The 15,654-nt window shown below is 38.3% G+C and overlaps 2 protein-coding genes across 4 annotated transcripts; one reads left to right on the top strand and one right to left on the bottom strand.

Moving 5' to 3' along the window:
- Nucleotides 1-4,960: 4,960 nt before the first annotated feature.
- On the bottom strand, nucleotides 4,961-13,289 carry LOC122307391 (protein RRP6-like 3). 3 transcript variants are annotated; one of them, XM_043120262.1, is made up of 12 exons: nucleotides 12,903-13,289; nucleotides 12,122-12,363; nucleotides 11,947-12,045; nucleotides 11,428-11,511; nucleotides 11,129-11,215; nucleotides 10,658-10,778; nucleotides 9,622-9,806; nucleotides 9,502-9,546; nucleotides 8,495-8,997; nucleotides 7,917-8,415; nucleotides 6,706-7,376; nucleotides 4,961-5,298 (listed from the first exon to the last, which is right to left on the bottom strand). In XM_043120262.1, the coding sequence occupies exons 1-12, from the start codon at nucleotides 13,144-13,146 to the stop codon at nucleotides 5,292-5,294; spliced, it is 2,787 nt and encodes a 928-aa protein (XP_042976196.1). In that variant the 5' UTR covers nucleotides 13,147-13,289; the 3' UTR covers nucleotides 4,961-5,291. The 3 variants fall into 3 exon arrangements, with proteins under 3 accessions (XP_042976196.1, XP_042976193.1, XP_042976195.1); XM_043120259.1 differs by having other exon boundaries at nucleotides 4,961-5,269; nucleotides 12,903-13,287; XM_043120261.1 differs by having other exon boundaries at nucleotides 4,961-5,269; nucleotides 9,502-9,540; nucleotides 12,903-13,287.
- Nucleotides 13,290-13,476: 187 nt separating this feature from the next.
- On the top strand, nucleotides 13,477-15,654 carry LOC122307392 (probable protein S-acyltransferase 6). Its single transcript, XM_043120263.1, has 5 exons — nucleotides 13,477-13,771; nucleotides 13,932-14,099; nucleotides 14,187-14,450; nucleotides 14,887-15,120; nucleotides 15,274-15,654. The coding sequence occupies exons 1-5, from the start codon at nucleotides 13,514-13,516 to the stop codon at nucleotides 15,442-15,444; spliced, it is 1,095 nt and encodes a 364-aa protein (XP_042976197.1). The 5' UTR covers nucleotides 13,477-13,513; the 3' UTR covers nucleotides 15,445-15,654.

Raw genomic sequence — 15,654 nt, 5'->3', positions numbered from 1 at the left:
GGACATGGTGTAGGATGGAATAGAGCTAGCCATAACCTTGATTAAAGTTGTTTTGCCAGGAGTTTAGACCTCCATCCACTCAATTTGTTTTGAATTTTTTCAATGATTTCTGAGAAGATTTCTGTCTTTGATCTGTTTATGTTGAGAGGGAGTCCTAGGTGTTTGATGTAAGAGTTGTTTTTTTTTTTAAGCAATAATGGAAGTTATGGATAAGATTAAGTTTACATTGGAATTGGTACTGAATTGAATGGTAGATTTGCTATTTTTGAATTTTTTTTGTCCTAACCATTTGGAGTAAGTGTTGAGGCATGATTGAATGGATTGAGCTGATTAAGGGGTAGCCTTGCTGAAGATTAACAGTCATCTGTAAAGAGGAGGTGGGTCATTGAATGGGCCATTGTTGACAATCTTTATCACTTCCATTACTTTTACATGAGCCTCCCTAGTAATTAGTTTAGATAAGACTTCGCTTCCAAGAATGAATAGGAAAGAGAAAAGATGGTCACCCTGTCTTAGACCTCTTGATGGTTCGAAAAAACCTTTTAGTGTTCCATTGACTAAGATGGAGTATGAAACAATGGTAATGTATTCAGAGATCTATTGTATCCATATCTAATAGAATCCTAGGCTTTTTAAATATGGAGATAAGGAAGAGTCATTCTATTGTGTCGAATGCCTTTTCAATGTTTATTTTGATTAGTATTAGTCCTTTTTTGCCTTTTCTTTTTGATATAGGAAATGAGTTCTTGAGCTATGATGGTGTTATCTTAGATTAATCTCACAAGAACAAAGGCTAATTGGAAAGAGAAAATGATTAATGGAAGAATGACCTTAAGTCTGTTTACCAGGATCTTTTATATAATTTTATAATACACATTGGCAAGACTTATTGGTCGAAATTGGTTAACAACACTAGGAGATTGAGTCTTGGGATTGTTTTGCATGGCTTTTCTGATTTCATCATGATTTGGGATTGTTGTGAGGAATGTGTTGTCATTTTGGTTGATTTTTGTATGAAATAGTTGGTCCAAGCTGTCGGGAATGTGAGGGTTAGAGGAAGTGTAGATTGTTTTGAAATGGTCAATGAATGAGTTTTGGATTGTGGTGGGATTAGTGGTCCAGACTCCTTGTTCTATTTTGAGACTATCTAATTCCTCCTTTTGATTGTTGTGGACAAGTGAAATAATTTTGTGTTAGGATCAGTGGTGGTAAGCCAAGTTAATTTGATTTTTGTTTCCAGAGAAGCTCTTCTCTCTTCAAAAGCTCATTAAGGTTTTCTTGAAGCTGATTTTCCAGGTGACTATCAAAAAAACCAGAAGTTGATGATTGGATATCTGTTAGAGTCTCATTCAGTTTTTTGATGCTAGATTGGTTGTGACTAAAGCATTGTCTATTTCAGTCTTTCAGGTGATCTTTTGTGGCTCTTAGTTTTTTACACAGAACAAATTGGAGGGAGGGGGGATCCTGAAATATGGTTAAACCAAGCTCTTTTGATCACTTATAAACTAGCAAGTTCTCTCGTCCAAAACTCTTCAAATTTGAAAGGTATTTTCAGGTTTTGGTGACCTTAGTTGTTAGAAAGATTGGGGAGTGATGTGAGGTTGTCATTAGAGATTTGTCAGGTGAGCATCAGGAAACAGGATCCTCCAATCATTATTAGAAATTCCTATATCAAGTCTTTCACAGATGTTTGCCATTCCACTTCTCCTATTAGACGATGTGAATATAGGACCAAAAGCTCCTAAGTCAACTAGTCCATGTTGGTCTATGAAGGATGTGAGTCCAGTTGGTTTTGAGGGGCTAGTAAAGGGAGGTCCACATTTTTTTTCTGATTGGTTAGTAATGTTGTTGAAGTCACCTATTCCTAACCAAGGACCTGGGAAAGAGTTGGTGATGGTAGAAAGCATTTGTCAGAAGTCATGCTTTTTTTTATGCTATGCTGGACAATAAACTAAGCTGAGCAACCATGGTTGGTGAACCGGGTCTGAGTACACAAACAGAGCTATACTATTAGTAGAAATATTTATAAGATCAACATACAAACTCTACTTCCACATGAACAACAGGACTCCCCATTTACCACTGGTGTTGGGGGGTATGTACATGAAATGGAAAACCTAGCCTATTTACAATATCCATAGTATTAACATCATTAAAAAGTGTCTCTACTAGGAAGACCCATCAAGGTTATTAATCCTAATGTTTTCCCTAAGACTGCGAAGTGCAGAGGGTCAGGTGATTCCCCTATAGTTCCAAGCAAGAAGCCTCATTTCTTGAGGGGTGGCAGTTTTGGGTCTGCCACTGCACCTTCTGGGGTTGTTGGAAAAAATTGGATTGTGAGAATTGGGGAAATACCATCAAAGTGTGAGGTACTCTGTTATAGGTAGGGGCTGTATCTAGATTTTTTGAGAGGGAGTCTTGATTTGTTATCGGACTTTCTTTTCTGGGAAGACATGTATGCTGAGAGGGTGATGTTGTCTCCCGATGATTCTACTGCACCTTGAATCTGGGGGTTGAAAGCCCCATGGTGAAGCCTTGACTTGTCGCCTGGGTTGATGAGTTCAGACAAGGAAATGCATTGAATAGGGCCCTCTCCAATTGAGCTCAAAAAGTGTCGTCTGCTTGGGTTATGAGGAAGAGTGGTGTTTGTTGAGCTTGTGGTAAAAGGGAGGATGGAGAGGTATAGTTCAGTAGGATTTTGTGGAGGTAGGGTTTGATGGGTGGGAATTCAATGTGGTCAATAGTTGTTGACTAGTTTAATTATGGACATGAAAGTGGAATGGTTTATATTGAGGATTGGAACTAGTTCTATTGGGCTTGAAGATAGTATTGCTTTCCCAAATGGGCAAACCAATAATGAGATTTGTGGTTTGGGCGGTGGTAGTCAAATGGGTCTATAAATTTATCAAACTAAGAGATGAGGGATTTGGATATTGAAGGCCCAGTATGGGTGGAGGGTTAGTTCATGGGGAAGTACGTGGCAAGGTAATGGGGGTTTTCGGGTAACTAGGTATTGGGGGTTGGCATTAATTCGGTTTCAAGGATTTGGGTTTGGTTTTTAGTTTGGGGATAATTTCTTGCAGATTCTGTTGGTCCAGGTTTGTGGCTATTTGTGAGTTAAATGGGTTGGTGGTGGAAAAGATTCTATTTTGTTGCGCTAGGTGTCTGGGGTAAGTCGTCTGAGAGATCCATTGTGGGCTCAAAGGGATGTTTTCGGCTTTGTCAGGGGGAACAAGTTGGTGGGCAATTAATGGTGGGTATTTGGGGTAATTCATTCATTTGCATTGGAACACGTGTTGACAAACTTGTTATGGTAGTGGTTTCATGCATGCATGGTGGTTTTGCAAGGGAGTTTATAGTGTTATTTTCTTGCACTATATTTTCCTTCCCTTTGTTGGGTTGGGAATTTTGAAGAGGTGGGAGGTTATCTGAAATGAGAGAGAATCGTTGGGTAATGTTTTATGATCTTTGATGAGGGAGGTTCTCAACTCTCATCCAAGGTCTGAAGGATGGGATGTCTAGAGTTTTTGAAAAATATGTACATTAGTTTTGTGTATGTTCCAGCCCGCCACATGTATAACAAAAGTATGAGAGGCGCTCATATTTGAAGAATATTTTTGCTGGTATTTGGTTAGGCCTATCATGGAGTGGGTTGGATGCTTTCTGTTGGATTTTGATTCTCAAGAATTTTTTTGGTGCCACTCCTAGGTATGAAGAATAGTCTACACAAGATATGTAGTCTATTTCTAGAATGGTTCCTAGCCTTATGCCGATTACAATAGCATTTTCAGAATTCATCAGTTACAGGGATATTCCGTGGATTTGAACCTAGAAGATGGTGTGTTCTAGATCTAAATCAAGAAGAGATTGACCTGGGAGCCAATGTTGCAAGATCACTTGGAAGCCTCGGAAATTCCTTGGGCTATTGGAAATGATTTTTTCTTTGTCATTAGCATATGGGAATGGGAAGAGAAATGTGTTGCTTTCTAAATTTTCTATGGTCACTCCAATGGCAGGGTTCTAGATGGATTTAAAGGTGGTATAAAATGTAAATTTGTTTAATGGATAATTGGAGATAAGACGACCTACCAAAGTGTTAGTTTGCTATTTTGCTGGCTACTTCAGTTTCTAGGTTGAGCTGTAGATCATTCCAGGTGAGGGTTTCTGTTAAGGAGATGAAGGTGTCCATGTTAAGAGGGTGAGGGGGGTCCTTTATGAGAGGTTGTTGGAGAGTGGGTGGTAGGTTAATTGGTTGGTGCGTGCTTTTATGAAGACAACCTTACCGAGAGGTTAGAGAGAGCTCATGTGAGAGAGTGCTTTTATGAGGACAACCTTATTAGAGAGAGCTCATGGGAGAGAGGAGGCAAGAGTTACTCATGCACCTAATCCTAAAGCCATGATGTGGTCTTTTGCTATAGCGTTATAGAGAATCTATGCAAGTGATGGTCTTGGCCTCTCTAGTTTCCAACTCTTGGAAAATGTAAAAAAATGAAAATGAGTTTTTCGATTCCCGCCTGAGTTTTTGTTCTCTTTTTCCTCCCAAAAGTTGAGCTCTATTTTATCTTCCCCCAACTCCAATCTGTACCGTTTCATTAAAACGATGTGGGCATGCCCACATCTGTTTGGTGCCCGCTGACTGTAGTTGGCAGACTGCAAATAGAGTTTTTCTTGATTTTAATGGCTTGTCATTTCATAAATTCATTGTATCTCTAAACTAAGAATGTGTTGCACTTGTATATGTCCCGTATACTTCGGCTTTTGCCTATTCTCTTGATCAATAAAATTTTGTTTACCAATCAAAAAAATTTCTAAATCAATGGCCGCCACTGCGTTTCATAATTCAGAATCTCAGACATCCGACTGGAATACATGGTGTTCGAATGTGGGCTGCTGAGGCCTGCCAGTCTTCCAAAAAAGCAATTGTATCTAAGCTAAAAAAGCCACCAGGCCGAAACAAGGATCGAAAAATTCTCTCTTTCTTCCTCATGTGAAAAAACAAGTAATAGAAGAATGGAAAACACAGAGATTTAACAAGGAAATTCTTACTCACCCCTAACTCAACTGGAAACTCAGAAAAATGATCATAAAGCACTGAAACAGAAATAATGTCATTCAACACCAGCGTTAGAATTTAGAAGTCCAATGATCGCAGCAACCGCATGGAAGACATCATCCCAGCATCACAAAATGTACAGACTAACTCTTAACCACGTCCGAAGCTTTGTTGGCAGGATTGTATACACTAAATTCACCGAAGTCACGCCTACCACTGCCAGAAACATTGCCCATGATCAAATCCTTGAAACAAATAGGAAAAACTCAGTTTTCTAAACATAATTTAATCCTATTCCTCTCAAACTCGCAAAATACAAACTGAAGTTGTCCGCATTTTTGTAAGTGTTGAGTCATATGCCAACCGTCAGGGTCATTCAAATGAATTTAGTACTCTCAAGTAACTTTCAAATAATTAGTTTAGTATTTTGATAAGTAAATCAGTTTAGTATATAATACCTTTTTGTCTACTAAATTAATCTAATCCTAAAAAATTTATCTTTTAAACTCAATATGGCATTTCAAAACATCATGATAGTCAACAGTTACTAGATCCATACGGTGTGTGCATTTGTGGGTGTGTGAACACAAGGACGGAACCAAGACTTCTTATCTCCAAGGGAGCCAATTGAGGTTCGGGTGTACAATCCATTACGCCATTTCAAGTTCAAAAATGAAATAGTAGGGTCAGTGGCCTGCTTTCTTCAATGAAAATATTTGATCTTTTCATATGAAATTATTATTTAGATTCTCTTTAGAATTTTTTGTTCATAGTCAGGCTGGATTTTTTAGCAATTCAACATTTATATGACTTTTTATTTTGATGATAATTTAATTTAAAGATTTAAAGATTCAAAACCCCCAGGGGGGAAGGGGATGGCCCCTACAGGCCCCCTAGTTCCATCCTTGTGTGAGTGCACAAACATTTGTGCCAATTCGATTGGATGAGACATTCTTTTTCGACACACACACTAAAGTTATTAATATGCAACTTCAATTTCCTCCTAAACTGACTTAAACTTTGTGTTGCGGGTCTCCAGTTCTTCTTATAAAGACATTATTCTTCGGCATGATTGGACTGGACTATCTGGTATGGTCTGGTCATAAAGAAGTAAGGGAAGAGGTGATGAGGTGACAGTAATGCTGATCTTAAAGATGAAACCATCGTATGAGTACAGTGGTACCAATTATGGTAGATGGTGAGGTAGGCAGTTATAGTGGCCATAATGGTGGTGAATGCAGTAAATATCCTGATATCCCTGATAAGAGGGGTTCATAACCTCATAAATAGAGGGGGCGAATTGTGAGACCTTGCTCTTAGTGGTAGGCTCATGCTCTCTCCAGGTCTAAATTTTGAATCCCCTTTGATGCAAATAATTTTTAGGAACCATCGAACTAGGGGAACTTACCCTTGAATTACCTAAGATGCACTTGCAAAAAGCTCCTTGCCAAGGGCCCATGGGATTAGTCAGGACTTTGTTCTTGGACACCCAGGCCAATAAAATACAAATAGAGGGGGCGATTGAAACCTTTTACGGATAGTTTTACCTTGGACCAATGTAGATCATATCATTATTATTCATCCTAGTTAATGTGTAGTTATTTGCCATGCATGGAAAAATGAAACATAATCATGAGTGTTTTTCAGCATACCTGTGCATTACATCCCAGCCAGCAGGTAAGAAACGAGGTTGAAGAGCCTCGACAAATACTTGTCTCCACCTTTGACAGAATTGATGAACACCATCCTCACCATATTCCTTTAGCAGATGATTTACAACTTGTTTCCCATGCGGCCCATGTCCTAACAATGATAATTTGGAATTATGCTTAGATTGGGGAGTTCCATCATATTTCTTATGATTCAACTCAACCGTTCCGTTTGATGGGCCCCTACTCTCAAAATTGTCATCAGAATTTCCAATGCAGTCACCTTTTATATCAGATGCTCCATGTGTGTCAGACTTAACGCCATCTTTAAAAGCATAATTGACTTCTTCATCAACACCTGAGTCAGCACCAATAGTAGAGTCACCTCCATCAGCATCTGCTTTTCTGAATTCTCGTTGTCCATTGCATGCTTCTGCTTTAGTGCTGTCAGAACTATTTAGAATACCAACTTCTGATGCATCCACAATGGAAGATGTCTCCGTACTGCCCATATTATTCTGCATATTTGGAAGGATGCTCCTTGCAGAATCCTTAAAAGATATCCTTTTCTTCTTTTCAAGTCGCCTTCTTTCATGGGGGCTCATGCCAACTAGCAAAGCTGCTTCCAAGTCTGCCCCAGTTATCTCTCTTCCTCCATAATAACGCATGACAATCTGCAACAGCAAACAATAATACAATATGTAGAAATAACTACAAAAAGTTATTAAAAGTCATTTTTTCATCAACTTTATTGCTTAACAGGCAGCAGCAAAAATGAACAAAAGGACCTGTAAACACGTCCTTATTAAAAAATCATTGTTCTTCACCATGAAATTAAATAACAATGAAGTCAGTTCATTACAATGAGATTTGCAACCCTAATGAATAAAATTGTTTTTCAGCTCCCTTGTAATTCATCTGATACTATTTAACTAGAGATCTACACCTTGCAGACACCCTGAAATAACCGCCTACTAAAGTTCCCTGAAATTTGGGCACCCGTTGCCAATAAAATAAAATAAAAAAGTTCCCAGTAATTCAAATGATACTATTCCACCAGAGATCAATCTTGTCAGAAGAAAAGCGAGATGGCTATTTGCTTAGACATTCAACTATATATACATATACAGATATTTTTGGTAAAGATTCAATATATATATATCCTGTCTGCAATAAAGTTGGTAAAAGTCAATGCTGAAAAAGTGCTGGAATACCTGCGTCAGTTCTTCGTGGCGCTTGGATGGCATTTTTGTTCCATGGCGCAAAAGTGCCATAGCAGCTGTTCTCAATTGTAAAGGGGGTACTCCCACCTCCTCATCGTTTGTTTCTGACTCGGATGATCCGGAAATAACTTGGACTTGTTTTGAATCAACCACTTTACTAACAAATAGAGGAATTCCAAATTCTGCAGCAATCTGTTTTTTATACTTCTCAGCAGCAGCATGGGCAACTTCATGACAGTCCACACAGAGCAGGACAATATCATGAGAACGGTGGCTTTTCAAATGCTCGGGAAAGTGTATTCTGTAGCACGAAGGAATTATTCTGTAGCGCAAGTAGTGATTTCCTTCGCCACAGCAAACACATATATTTTTCTTACTTTGGATATAAAAATCATTATCTTCATCTTCTGGACGACCTTTGGGCTCAAAAAGAAGCATAATGGCAAGTGGATTGTCATCAACAAGCTTAGCTAACTCTCTATGGAGATACCTGTTATGATGTAACAGCAATCATGTCAAATGCATTATGTACATAATGTAGTATAAAGACAAAAGAAAGGTTCACCAACCATTCAAGCTTCCTGCGGTCACAGTAACAAAGTAACCGTCCATCATTTGCAAAGATTTTGCAATTATGATAAACCGGAGATTTGCAGGAGAACTTTTGAACAAACAGTTCTCGAGAAGTCTTTCGAGCAACTTGCTTTGAACTTTTTACCATGTTTTGTTTGGATACTAAAGACACTTTTAGATTACAGTTAACCAGTAAAGCATAATTTAAAATAGAAAGTGGACAACTCCCACTTGGACCAAGGCACTTTTGGAGAATCATTGGGAAAATATCGTCGAGGTTGCTGATGTTGTCCTGGAGCAGGGTATGGACATCATCCAAATGACTGCAAACAACAGAGGATGGAGATGGAAGGAGAGAGTTGAAACTCAAATCCACATTCAAATCAGCTTGAGTTATGGTTCTACATATTTCTACCAGAGTCATTGGAGGTCTGTCTGCAAGACCAACAATAGCCTGATCCGATAATACGTATCTTAGGCTCTCATCATGCACACGAGCCTGAAAAGATGTAAATGTCACAGGTAAGATTGACTACCTACAATGCCGTTTCTTGTTTGTCCTCTGACTTAAGAAGACAAGATAAGTGGCACTATCTGATAAAGGAGACATGAAGGAGTTTGCGGGATCAAATCAGATCATCAGACTAAAATAATCTACCAATATCACAGTATAGCAAATGTCAAAGTGAGGAAAGAAACAAAAACAAATTTCTGATATTGGACAAATCAATTTTTCGATTTTCATTTTTTTATCATTAAATAGGTCTAACCGATTGCAGAAAACAAGATATTCTTCTTGCCAATGTAGGAAAAAGGGAAAACAGATGAAGAAAGTAACATGCGGAGAGATGTCAAAGGAAGAGGCACCCTTGATTCGTCATTTTACAAATATATTTCACCACAAACTTCCCTTTAGCAAGTAAATCGGTTACTTTTCTGAATTGCTTGTCATAATAAAGCTTCTCAAGCTGACAACTAAATTTTTGAAAGACCTCTTACTAACCATTAAATCTCTCCATGCACACAATCGCATCACAAGGTCCTGAAACTGACAAAAAAAATCCATCACAACTTTACGTTATGCAGAGTTTAAAAGTGACAATGAAATAAAACAGCAGCAAACCTCGGCTTTAAAATAAACTGATGAAACAGCTCCTTGACCATTCAAATGACGAGAAGTTAATGATGATGCAGCAGATTCTCCAGGAAAAGCTTCAACTTCTTTTGCGTAAAGTTGCAAACAAGTCATGTTTGAACGCCTACTGGCCTCGAGAACAAAATCGAATTTGTCATCGGGACAAGAGATTTCTGATACATTAATATACTTAGAATTCCAATACTGTGTGTACTAGTAAATGCAGGCCTTCAACATTATGAAAAAAAAAAAAAAACATGGCTAAGCATGGATTTGAACAAAAACCAAATTCAATTTTTTTTAGTTTTGCTGATAAAGTTTTTTTTTTTTTTTTTGAATTGGCACCGGATGTCCAGGAACAATGTTCCAACTAATTCCGTGGTTGCATAGGCCCTTGGCAAAGAATTTCCGCAAGTGCACCTCGGGTAATTTAAGGAGAAAATCCCCCAGTTTGATGGCCCTTAGAGATTTTTTGCACTCAAGGGGATTTGAACCTTAGACCTGGGGGGAGCATACCCCCAAACCCAAGGCCTTTACCACTTGAGCCAAACCTAGGGGTTAATACTTTAATATACTACATTAAAGAATTTAAAATCTTTCATTCTAAGTATACAAATTAGTGGCAGCTATCTAGTGTCAAAATTTTATATTATCTCAAATATGTGAACTCCCAAGTAGGGATCTCTCAGCCCGTACCTCCAAAACACGGAAAAAAAAAAAAAAAAATCTTCATTACCGTTAATACTTCCATATTTTAGCACTTGAACTTATTACAAAAATATCAATTGTATAATTGTTTATTTTCTTCCATTTTGTTATATTGGCACCGGGTGTCCTGGGGCTACACAGGCCCCTAGGCAAGGAGTTTCCCACAAGTGCATCTTAGATAATTTAGGAAAAAATTCCCCCAATTTGATGGCCCCTAAAAATTATTTGCAAAAGCTAAGTTTTCCTCCATTCTAACACAAAGGAATTCAACAACAAATACCGGATATGAAACATGAGCTGAAGATAGAAGGCCTACCAGTCCCTTGTTGTTTGAGCTCAGTGATTAAACAATTCGCAATATATAATAGATAGTGTGCATCTATTCGAGCATATTGCACCATTTCTTCCGACAAGGGTCGCTGTCTCCAGTCTTCACGCTACAATTTCAACATGAAATCAAGTAAGTAGCAAGATTTTGTCTTCTCACAAGAAACATTACAACTCAAGACCTGGAGATATCAACATCAATCATTTACAGCTTATCAACATCAAAAGTAAAAGATATTGGTTAGTACCACAGGCCATTCATTGACATACTAAAGAGCCTCACGTAAAGGATTTTAAACCTGGAAAGTATTTCAAGTTTACTAGTATAGACTACAATAGGTCCCAAGATGCTCTTCTTTTAGAAGTTTAGTAGTTTTCTTTGTACTATGTTATGTAATGACCAGTAAGCTTCATGCTATGAAGCGAAGTGCATGGCTGTTAGATACTCTGAAAGCCAAACCTGTAACAATTTGTTTGTGGTAACACCACAGTATGTTTCAAGTAAGTATGCCAGCGATTTCTGCGGCTTTGAAAGAAGATCGCATGCCTGCAGTGTAATAACAACGACACAGAGTGAGAAAAGAATAGTGGCCAGCCAATTTACATATGCATCATCTCTCTATCTCTATCTCTCTCCTCCCCCCCTCTCTCTCTCCCCTCCATGATATTTCAACCAACCAATCAGTCAGCCATAATGATTATAAGGTAAAAGCATCCAGTGAAGGACCTCAATAAAATCAGAATCCTGTGAACACTCACCTTTGCAGTATCAAATAAATTAACAATGTATATATGAAAGTCTCTTTGCAACCAGAGAACATCATTGTCGGCCCCATGAAATACCTACACAATAAAACTTCCCAAAATCAACAGGACTACAAGCATGATAATTTCCGGTAACCACTATCAAGAAAAAATATATATATAAAAGCATCTATGGTGCATTTAAATGATGGAGAGGAGGATTTAGATTTCCAATTTTAGTTTTAAAGGATGAAATAAAATATAAAAGTACAATTTTCACTCCATGAATTAGTTTCACTGATTTAAGCTTGCTAATAATTCATTCTATAAGTGGTTTGGAGTCATAAACCTCTCTTGTTTTTTCTATCATAGCTCAAAACCACAACATACTAATGAGATTTATACAAACAATTATAGTAAACATGCCAACTCAAATGCCTTAATTTTAAATCCTCACATCCAATCACAAACAACAGTACATTGTTCATAATCATATGAGACAAACAACCTTGTAAAAATACATAATTTAAACACCTTACAAATACTAGGCTCAGCAAAAACTGGGCGAAGAACACCCATTGAATCGTGCAGAGCAATCGTGTCCACCAAATAATCCTCCTTGCGAGTAGAGATCTGTTCAAATCTCAACCAATAGACATTGAGTAACCGATAACCAGAATTGCAATAACATAAAAATAATCTGGTGTACCTGTATTAGAGCTGTAAATCCTAGAAACGATCGTAAACTATGCTGCTCAGTATCCACAGCAAAAACCCTCTCTTTGATCAAAACATCAAGGAGCTCCTTCAATTGTGACACGGTCTCAACCCATGTATATTCCTTGCTCATTTCCGAGTCCACTATTCCATCAATGAAGCTGAAGTCAAGTCGAGGATTCTCCACCAATTCAAAAATTTCTGCCTGATACGGATGAGAACTAGAAGCATTATCTGCCAACAATAACAGCTCCAATATTAGCTACCTCAATAAAATAACACGCTGTACATTATATTTATAAGTGATCATTTTCCTTTCGATATGATTTACGCTCCCTTGATTGCTCAAAACCAAACGAAAAATTTTAAAAATGGAAAAAAAAAAATTCAATCTTTTCATTGAGTTGAGCTGCCATTCACTACTTCGTGACTAACTAAATCCAGCTGAATGTTATTGTAACTAAGCTGAAGAAAGAGTATATATCTTCATGACTCTCTTTCTCTCCCGAATGAATAAAAACTATTTAACAAGTCCTGGATTAATACTTCTCACTGAAAGTGGAACCATAGAAACACGCAAGGAAACACAGAAAAGGCAAAAGTTGAAAAAAATTTCCCTCTATTCTCTCTACAACCAAACAAAACATTATATTTCCATCGATCATAGTGGAGTACAGTGCAGTATATAAGTTGTAATTTCCTCCGATCGAAGTGCGAACTCAAAAAAGTCAACAATTTCTCACTGACCCAAAACAGTTATGGGAAAACGGTACCGTGACGAGACGCATCGAGCTTCAAATGCTTGAACGGAGAGTAGGAATTATCTGCCAAGACTCGCTTAAATGCGTGCTGCGGCTTGGTCTGGTCAGCTTGTAAATAACACGACTTCGGGGAGCATTTGTGGTTGTTCTGCCGGCGTCTCCTGTACTGAGCAGCGGCGAAGAAGATTGAGAGTGCCGCCGCAAAGCCACCGATAGTGATTGCGATGACTCTGATAGACTTCAACCTCTCTTCCATTTATCCTAAATCTTTGATATCTGTTCCTCTGTGTTTTCCGATCCAATTTTAAAAGCTTCGGCCTTGGCATGGCAGTAGTATCGCTCGCCGGCGGGTTTTTCTAACACGACCCCGCGTAAGAGGAATGGGGCTTACGTGGCATGTATGAAACCTTGCATGTGTCTGGGTCCTCTTCATACGTGCCGAGGCCCAAATTAGGGGTGGGTTAGTTTGGGCCTATGGTGTCGGACTCGTCAAATTTGCACCCACAATAACCGTTTTTCAGTTATCCAAAAGTCAGTTAACCATCCAAATTCCTTGCAATTGCACTGTCCCTGTGGAGGAGAGAGAGTATGCTGCGAGTAAACAGCCCCTAAAAGGGAAAAAAATGGAGAAAATGGAGAAAGATATTGAAGTGATGGAAAATGTTGCTCTTTCTGAGCCATTGGAAGAAGGGTTTGAGAGAGAGAATGTTGGGGTTGAAAAGGAGAATGGGATCACTGCAACGGGTGGGAACATTTTGGTCACTGTGAAACAGAAGTTGTTTGAGTTCTTCAATAGGGTTATGGAGGTTGAGGGGGTGAAACATGTTCTTGGTGGCAACCTGGAAAGAACTAGAGCATATCACGTTTGGCCAGGAAAAAATGTGCTTCTCTAATCCATATATACCATGTGGCGCTTCAATTTGAATGCTCTTTTAAAGCAATAAAAAAAGCCATGGACATTGTTTTCTGTTCATATTCTAGAATTACAATTTTGCAGTAGTTTTCACTGAAGTTGTTCACCACTCACTTCCATATGTGCAGGTCTTTTTCTTCCATGGGAGGCTCATATGTGGCCCGGATCCAAGAGGGTTGATGTTGACAAGTGTTTCTATCATTCTTTCAAGTTGGATTTTTGCCATTTATGTTGGGGAGGATCTGCCAAGTCATTCTAGCCTCATAATCAGCATCTCTGTGATTTTGACCATAATTGTGAGTCATTAACTCTCTAGATCAACCCTTTTTTTCTTTAAATTAATTTCATGGTCACTTTTTCTGTTCATACTGTTTGGAATGCAGGTTCTTGTCAACTTGATTTTGGTTAGTGCAATAGATCCGGGGATTATTCCAAGAAATGATGGTCAGGAAACTATTGCAGATGTTGGCACTAGTACTGGCACAAGGAGGAGAAGGGTAACAGTTAATGGGGTGGAAATGAAACTAAAATACTGTCGGATTTGCAAGATTTATCGTCCACCCAGGAGTTGCCACTGTGCTATATGCGATAACTGTGTTGAGAAATTTGATCACCATTGTCCTTGGATTGGTCAATGTATTGCACTGGTAAGGTGACAACCAAAATGCTTCATTTTAGAACAAGATTTCATTAATTTTAATACACAGAATATAAACAGTGAAAGTGCGGGACCCAACAAAACCTCCATTACAGAAGGTGCAGTCAAGCAATACTGAACAAATAAATGGACAATAGGTCTAATAAATTGGACCCGAATCTATATTCCATGCCCAAATCTAAGTAAGGGCTTGTTTTGCAAATAGATTCATCATTTCAGTCTATTGGCACAGCTATAGTAATAGCAACTCCACCAAGGCTAGTAAAGAATTCAAACAGTAATCTTGTAATAGCACAGAAAATATTATCAAAAACGAACGGACTACCAACCTCAGTGGTACATCATCCAAAACGTTTCTTTGCACATTATGCATGAAATGCTTTGCATGTCAAATTTACAGCCAAATTTGGTGTTGCATTTTGCAGAGGAACTATAGATTTTACCTGACATTTGTGGCATCGGCCATGGTCTTATTTGCTTATCTATTTGCGTTTTCCTGCTGGAGAATCCACCAAAGAGTACTGAAAAATGGAACTGGGTTTATTGGGATGCTAAGGAATTGCCCTGAAACATTGGCATTGATGTTGTCTAGTTTTGCTGCCATTGGATTCCTTGGGGGACTTGCTCTGTTCCATGTCTACCTAACTGCCATAAACCAGGTTTGTTCGGTTTAAGCCAAATATGCTTTCAACGAAAATGATCGAGAATATCATGCATTATCTCATGGTTCAGTCAATGGATCTTCATTTTCTGCAAGTGTTCCCGCTGTCTTTTCATTTGGTTTTTTATTTTTTATTTTTTGTGTTACACAGACAGCTTATGAGAATTTTCGGCAGCGCTATGTGCGTTTTAGAAATCCATACGATAAAGGAATTCTGCATAACTTTATGGAGGTTCTGTTTGTACCAATGCCACCTTCCAGAGTTGATTTCCGTGCTGAAATCTCATCAAGATCGTTTTCAGCAGCAGAAACAGAACTCTGAGATAACTCTTTATGTTGGTCCCATATTGGCTTAGACCCATCATTGTCTATATGTCTGTAGATCAATTAACACTAGTCTATTTGCTCCAAAAACAACACAAAAGTCTGAAATAAAATTTTGATGAAGTTGATTAAGATGCTGAGTGGATGGAATGGCTATCAAAGATCCAAACGATGTATGGGTATTGCCCATATTAGGAAGGCTTGGAAA

This window comes from Carya illinoinensis, chromosome 4, assembly GCF_018687715.1.
Source record: "Carya illinoinensis cultivar Pawnee chromosome 4, C.illinoinensisPawnee_v1, whole genome shotgun sequence".
NCBI classification, from domain to species: Eukaryota; Viridiplantae; Streptophyta; class Magnoliopsida; order Fagales; family Juglandaceae; genus Carya; species Carya illinoinensis.
The sequence above is the reverse complement of the archived record's forward strand: the minus strand, read 5'-3'. Positions and strand labels throughout refer to the sequence as shown.

Bases quoted from the DNA above. Each gene is read 5' to 3' on its own strand.
- LOC122307392 (XM_043120263.1), top strand. From the start codon at position 13,514: ATGGAGAAAATGGAGAAAGATATTGAAGTGATGGAAAATGTTGCTCTT. The intron at 13,772-13,931 runs GTGCTTCTCTAA...CCATATGTGCAG, and splicing joins ACGTTTGGCCAGGAAAAAAT to GTCTTTTTCTTCCATGGGAG. The intron at 14,451-14,886 runs GTAAGGTGACAA...TGCATTTTGCAG, and splicing joins TTGGTCAATGTATTGCACTG to AGGAACTATAGATTTTACCT.
- LOC122307391 (XM_043120259.1), bottom strand. From the start codon at position 13,146: ATGGAAGAGAGGTTGAAGTCTATCAGAGTCATCGCAATCACTATCGGT. The intron at 12,364-12,902 runs GTACCGTTTTCC...TATTGTTGGCAG, and splicing joins GCTCGATGCGTCTCGTCACG to ATAATGCTTCTAGTTCTCAT. The intron at 8,416-8,494 runs GTTGGTGAACCT...ACATCATAACAG, and splicing joins GACCGCAGGAAGCTTGAATG to GTATCTCCATAGAGAGTTAG.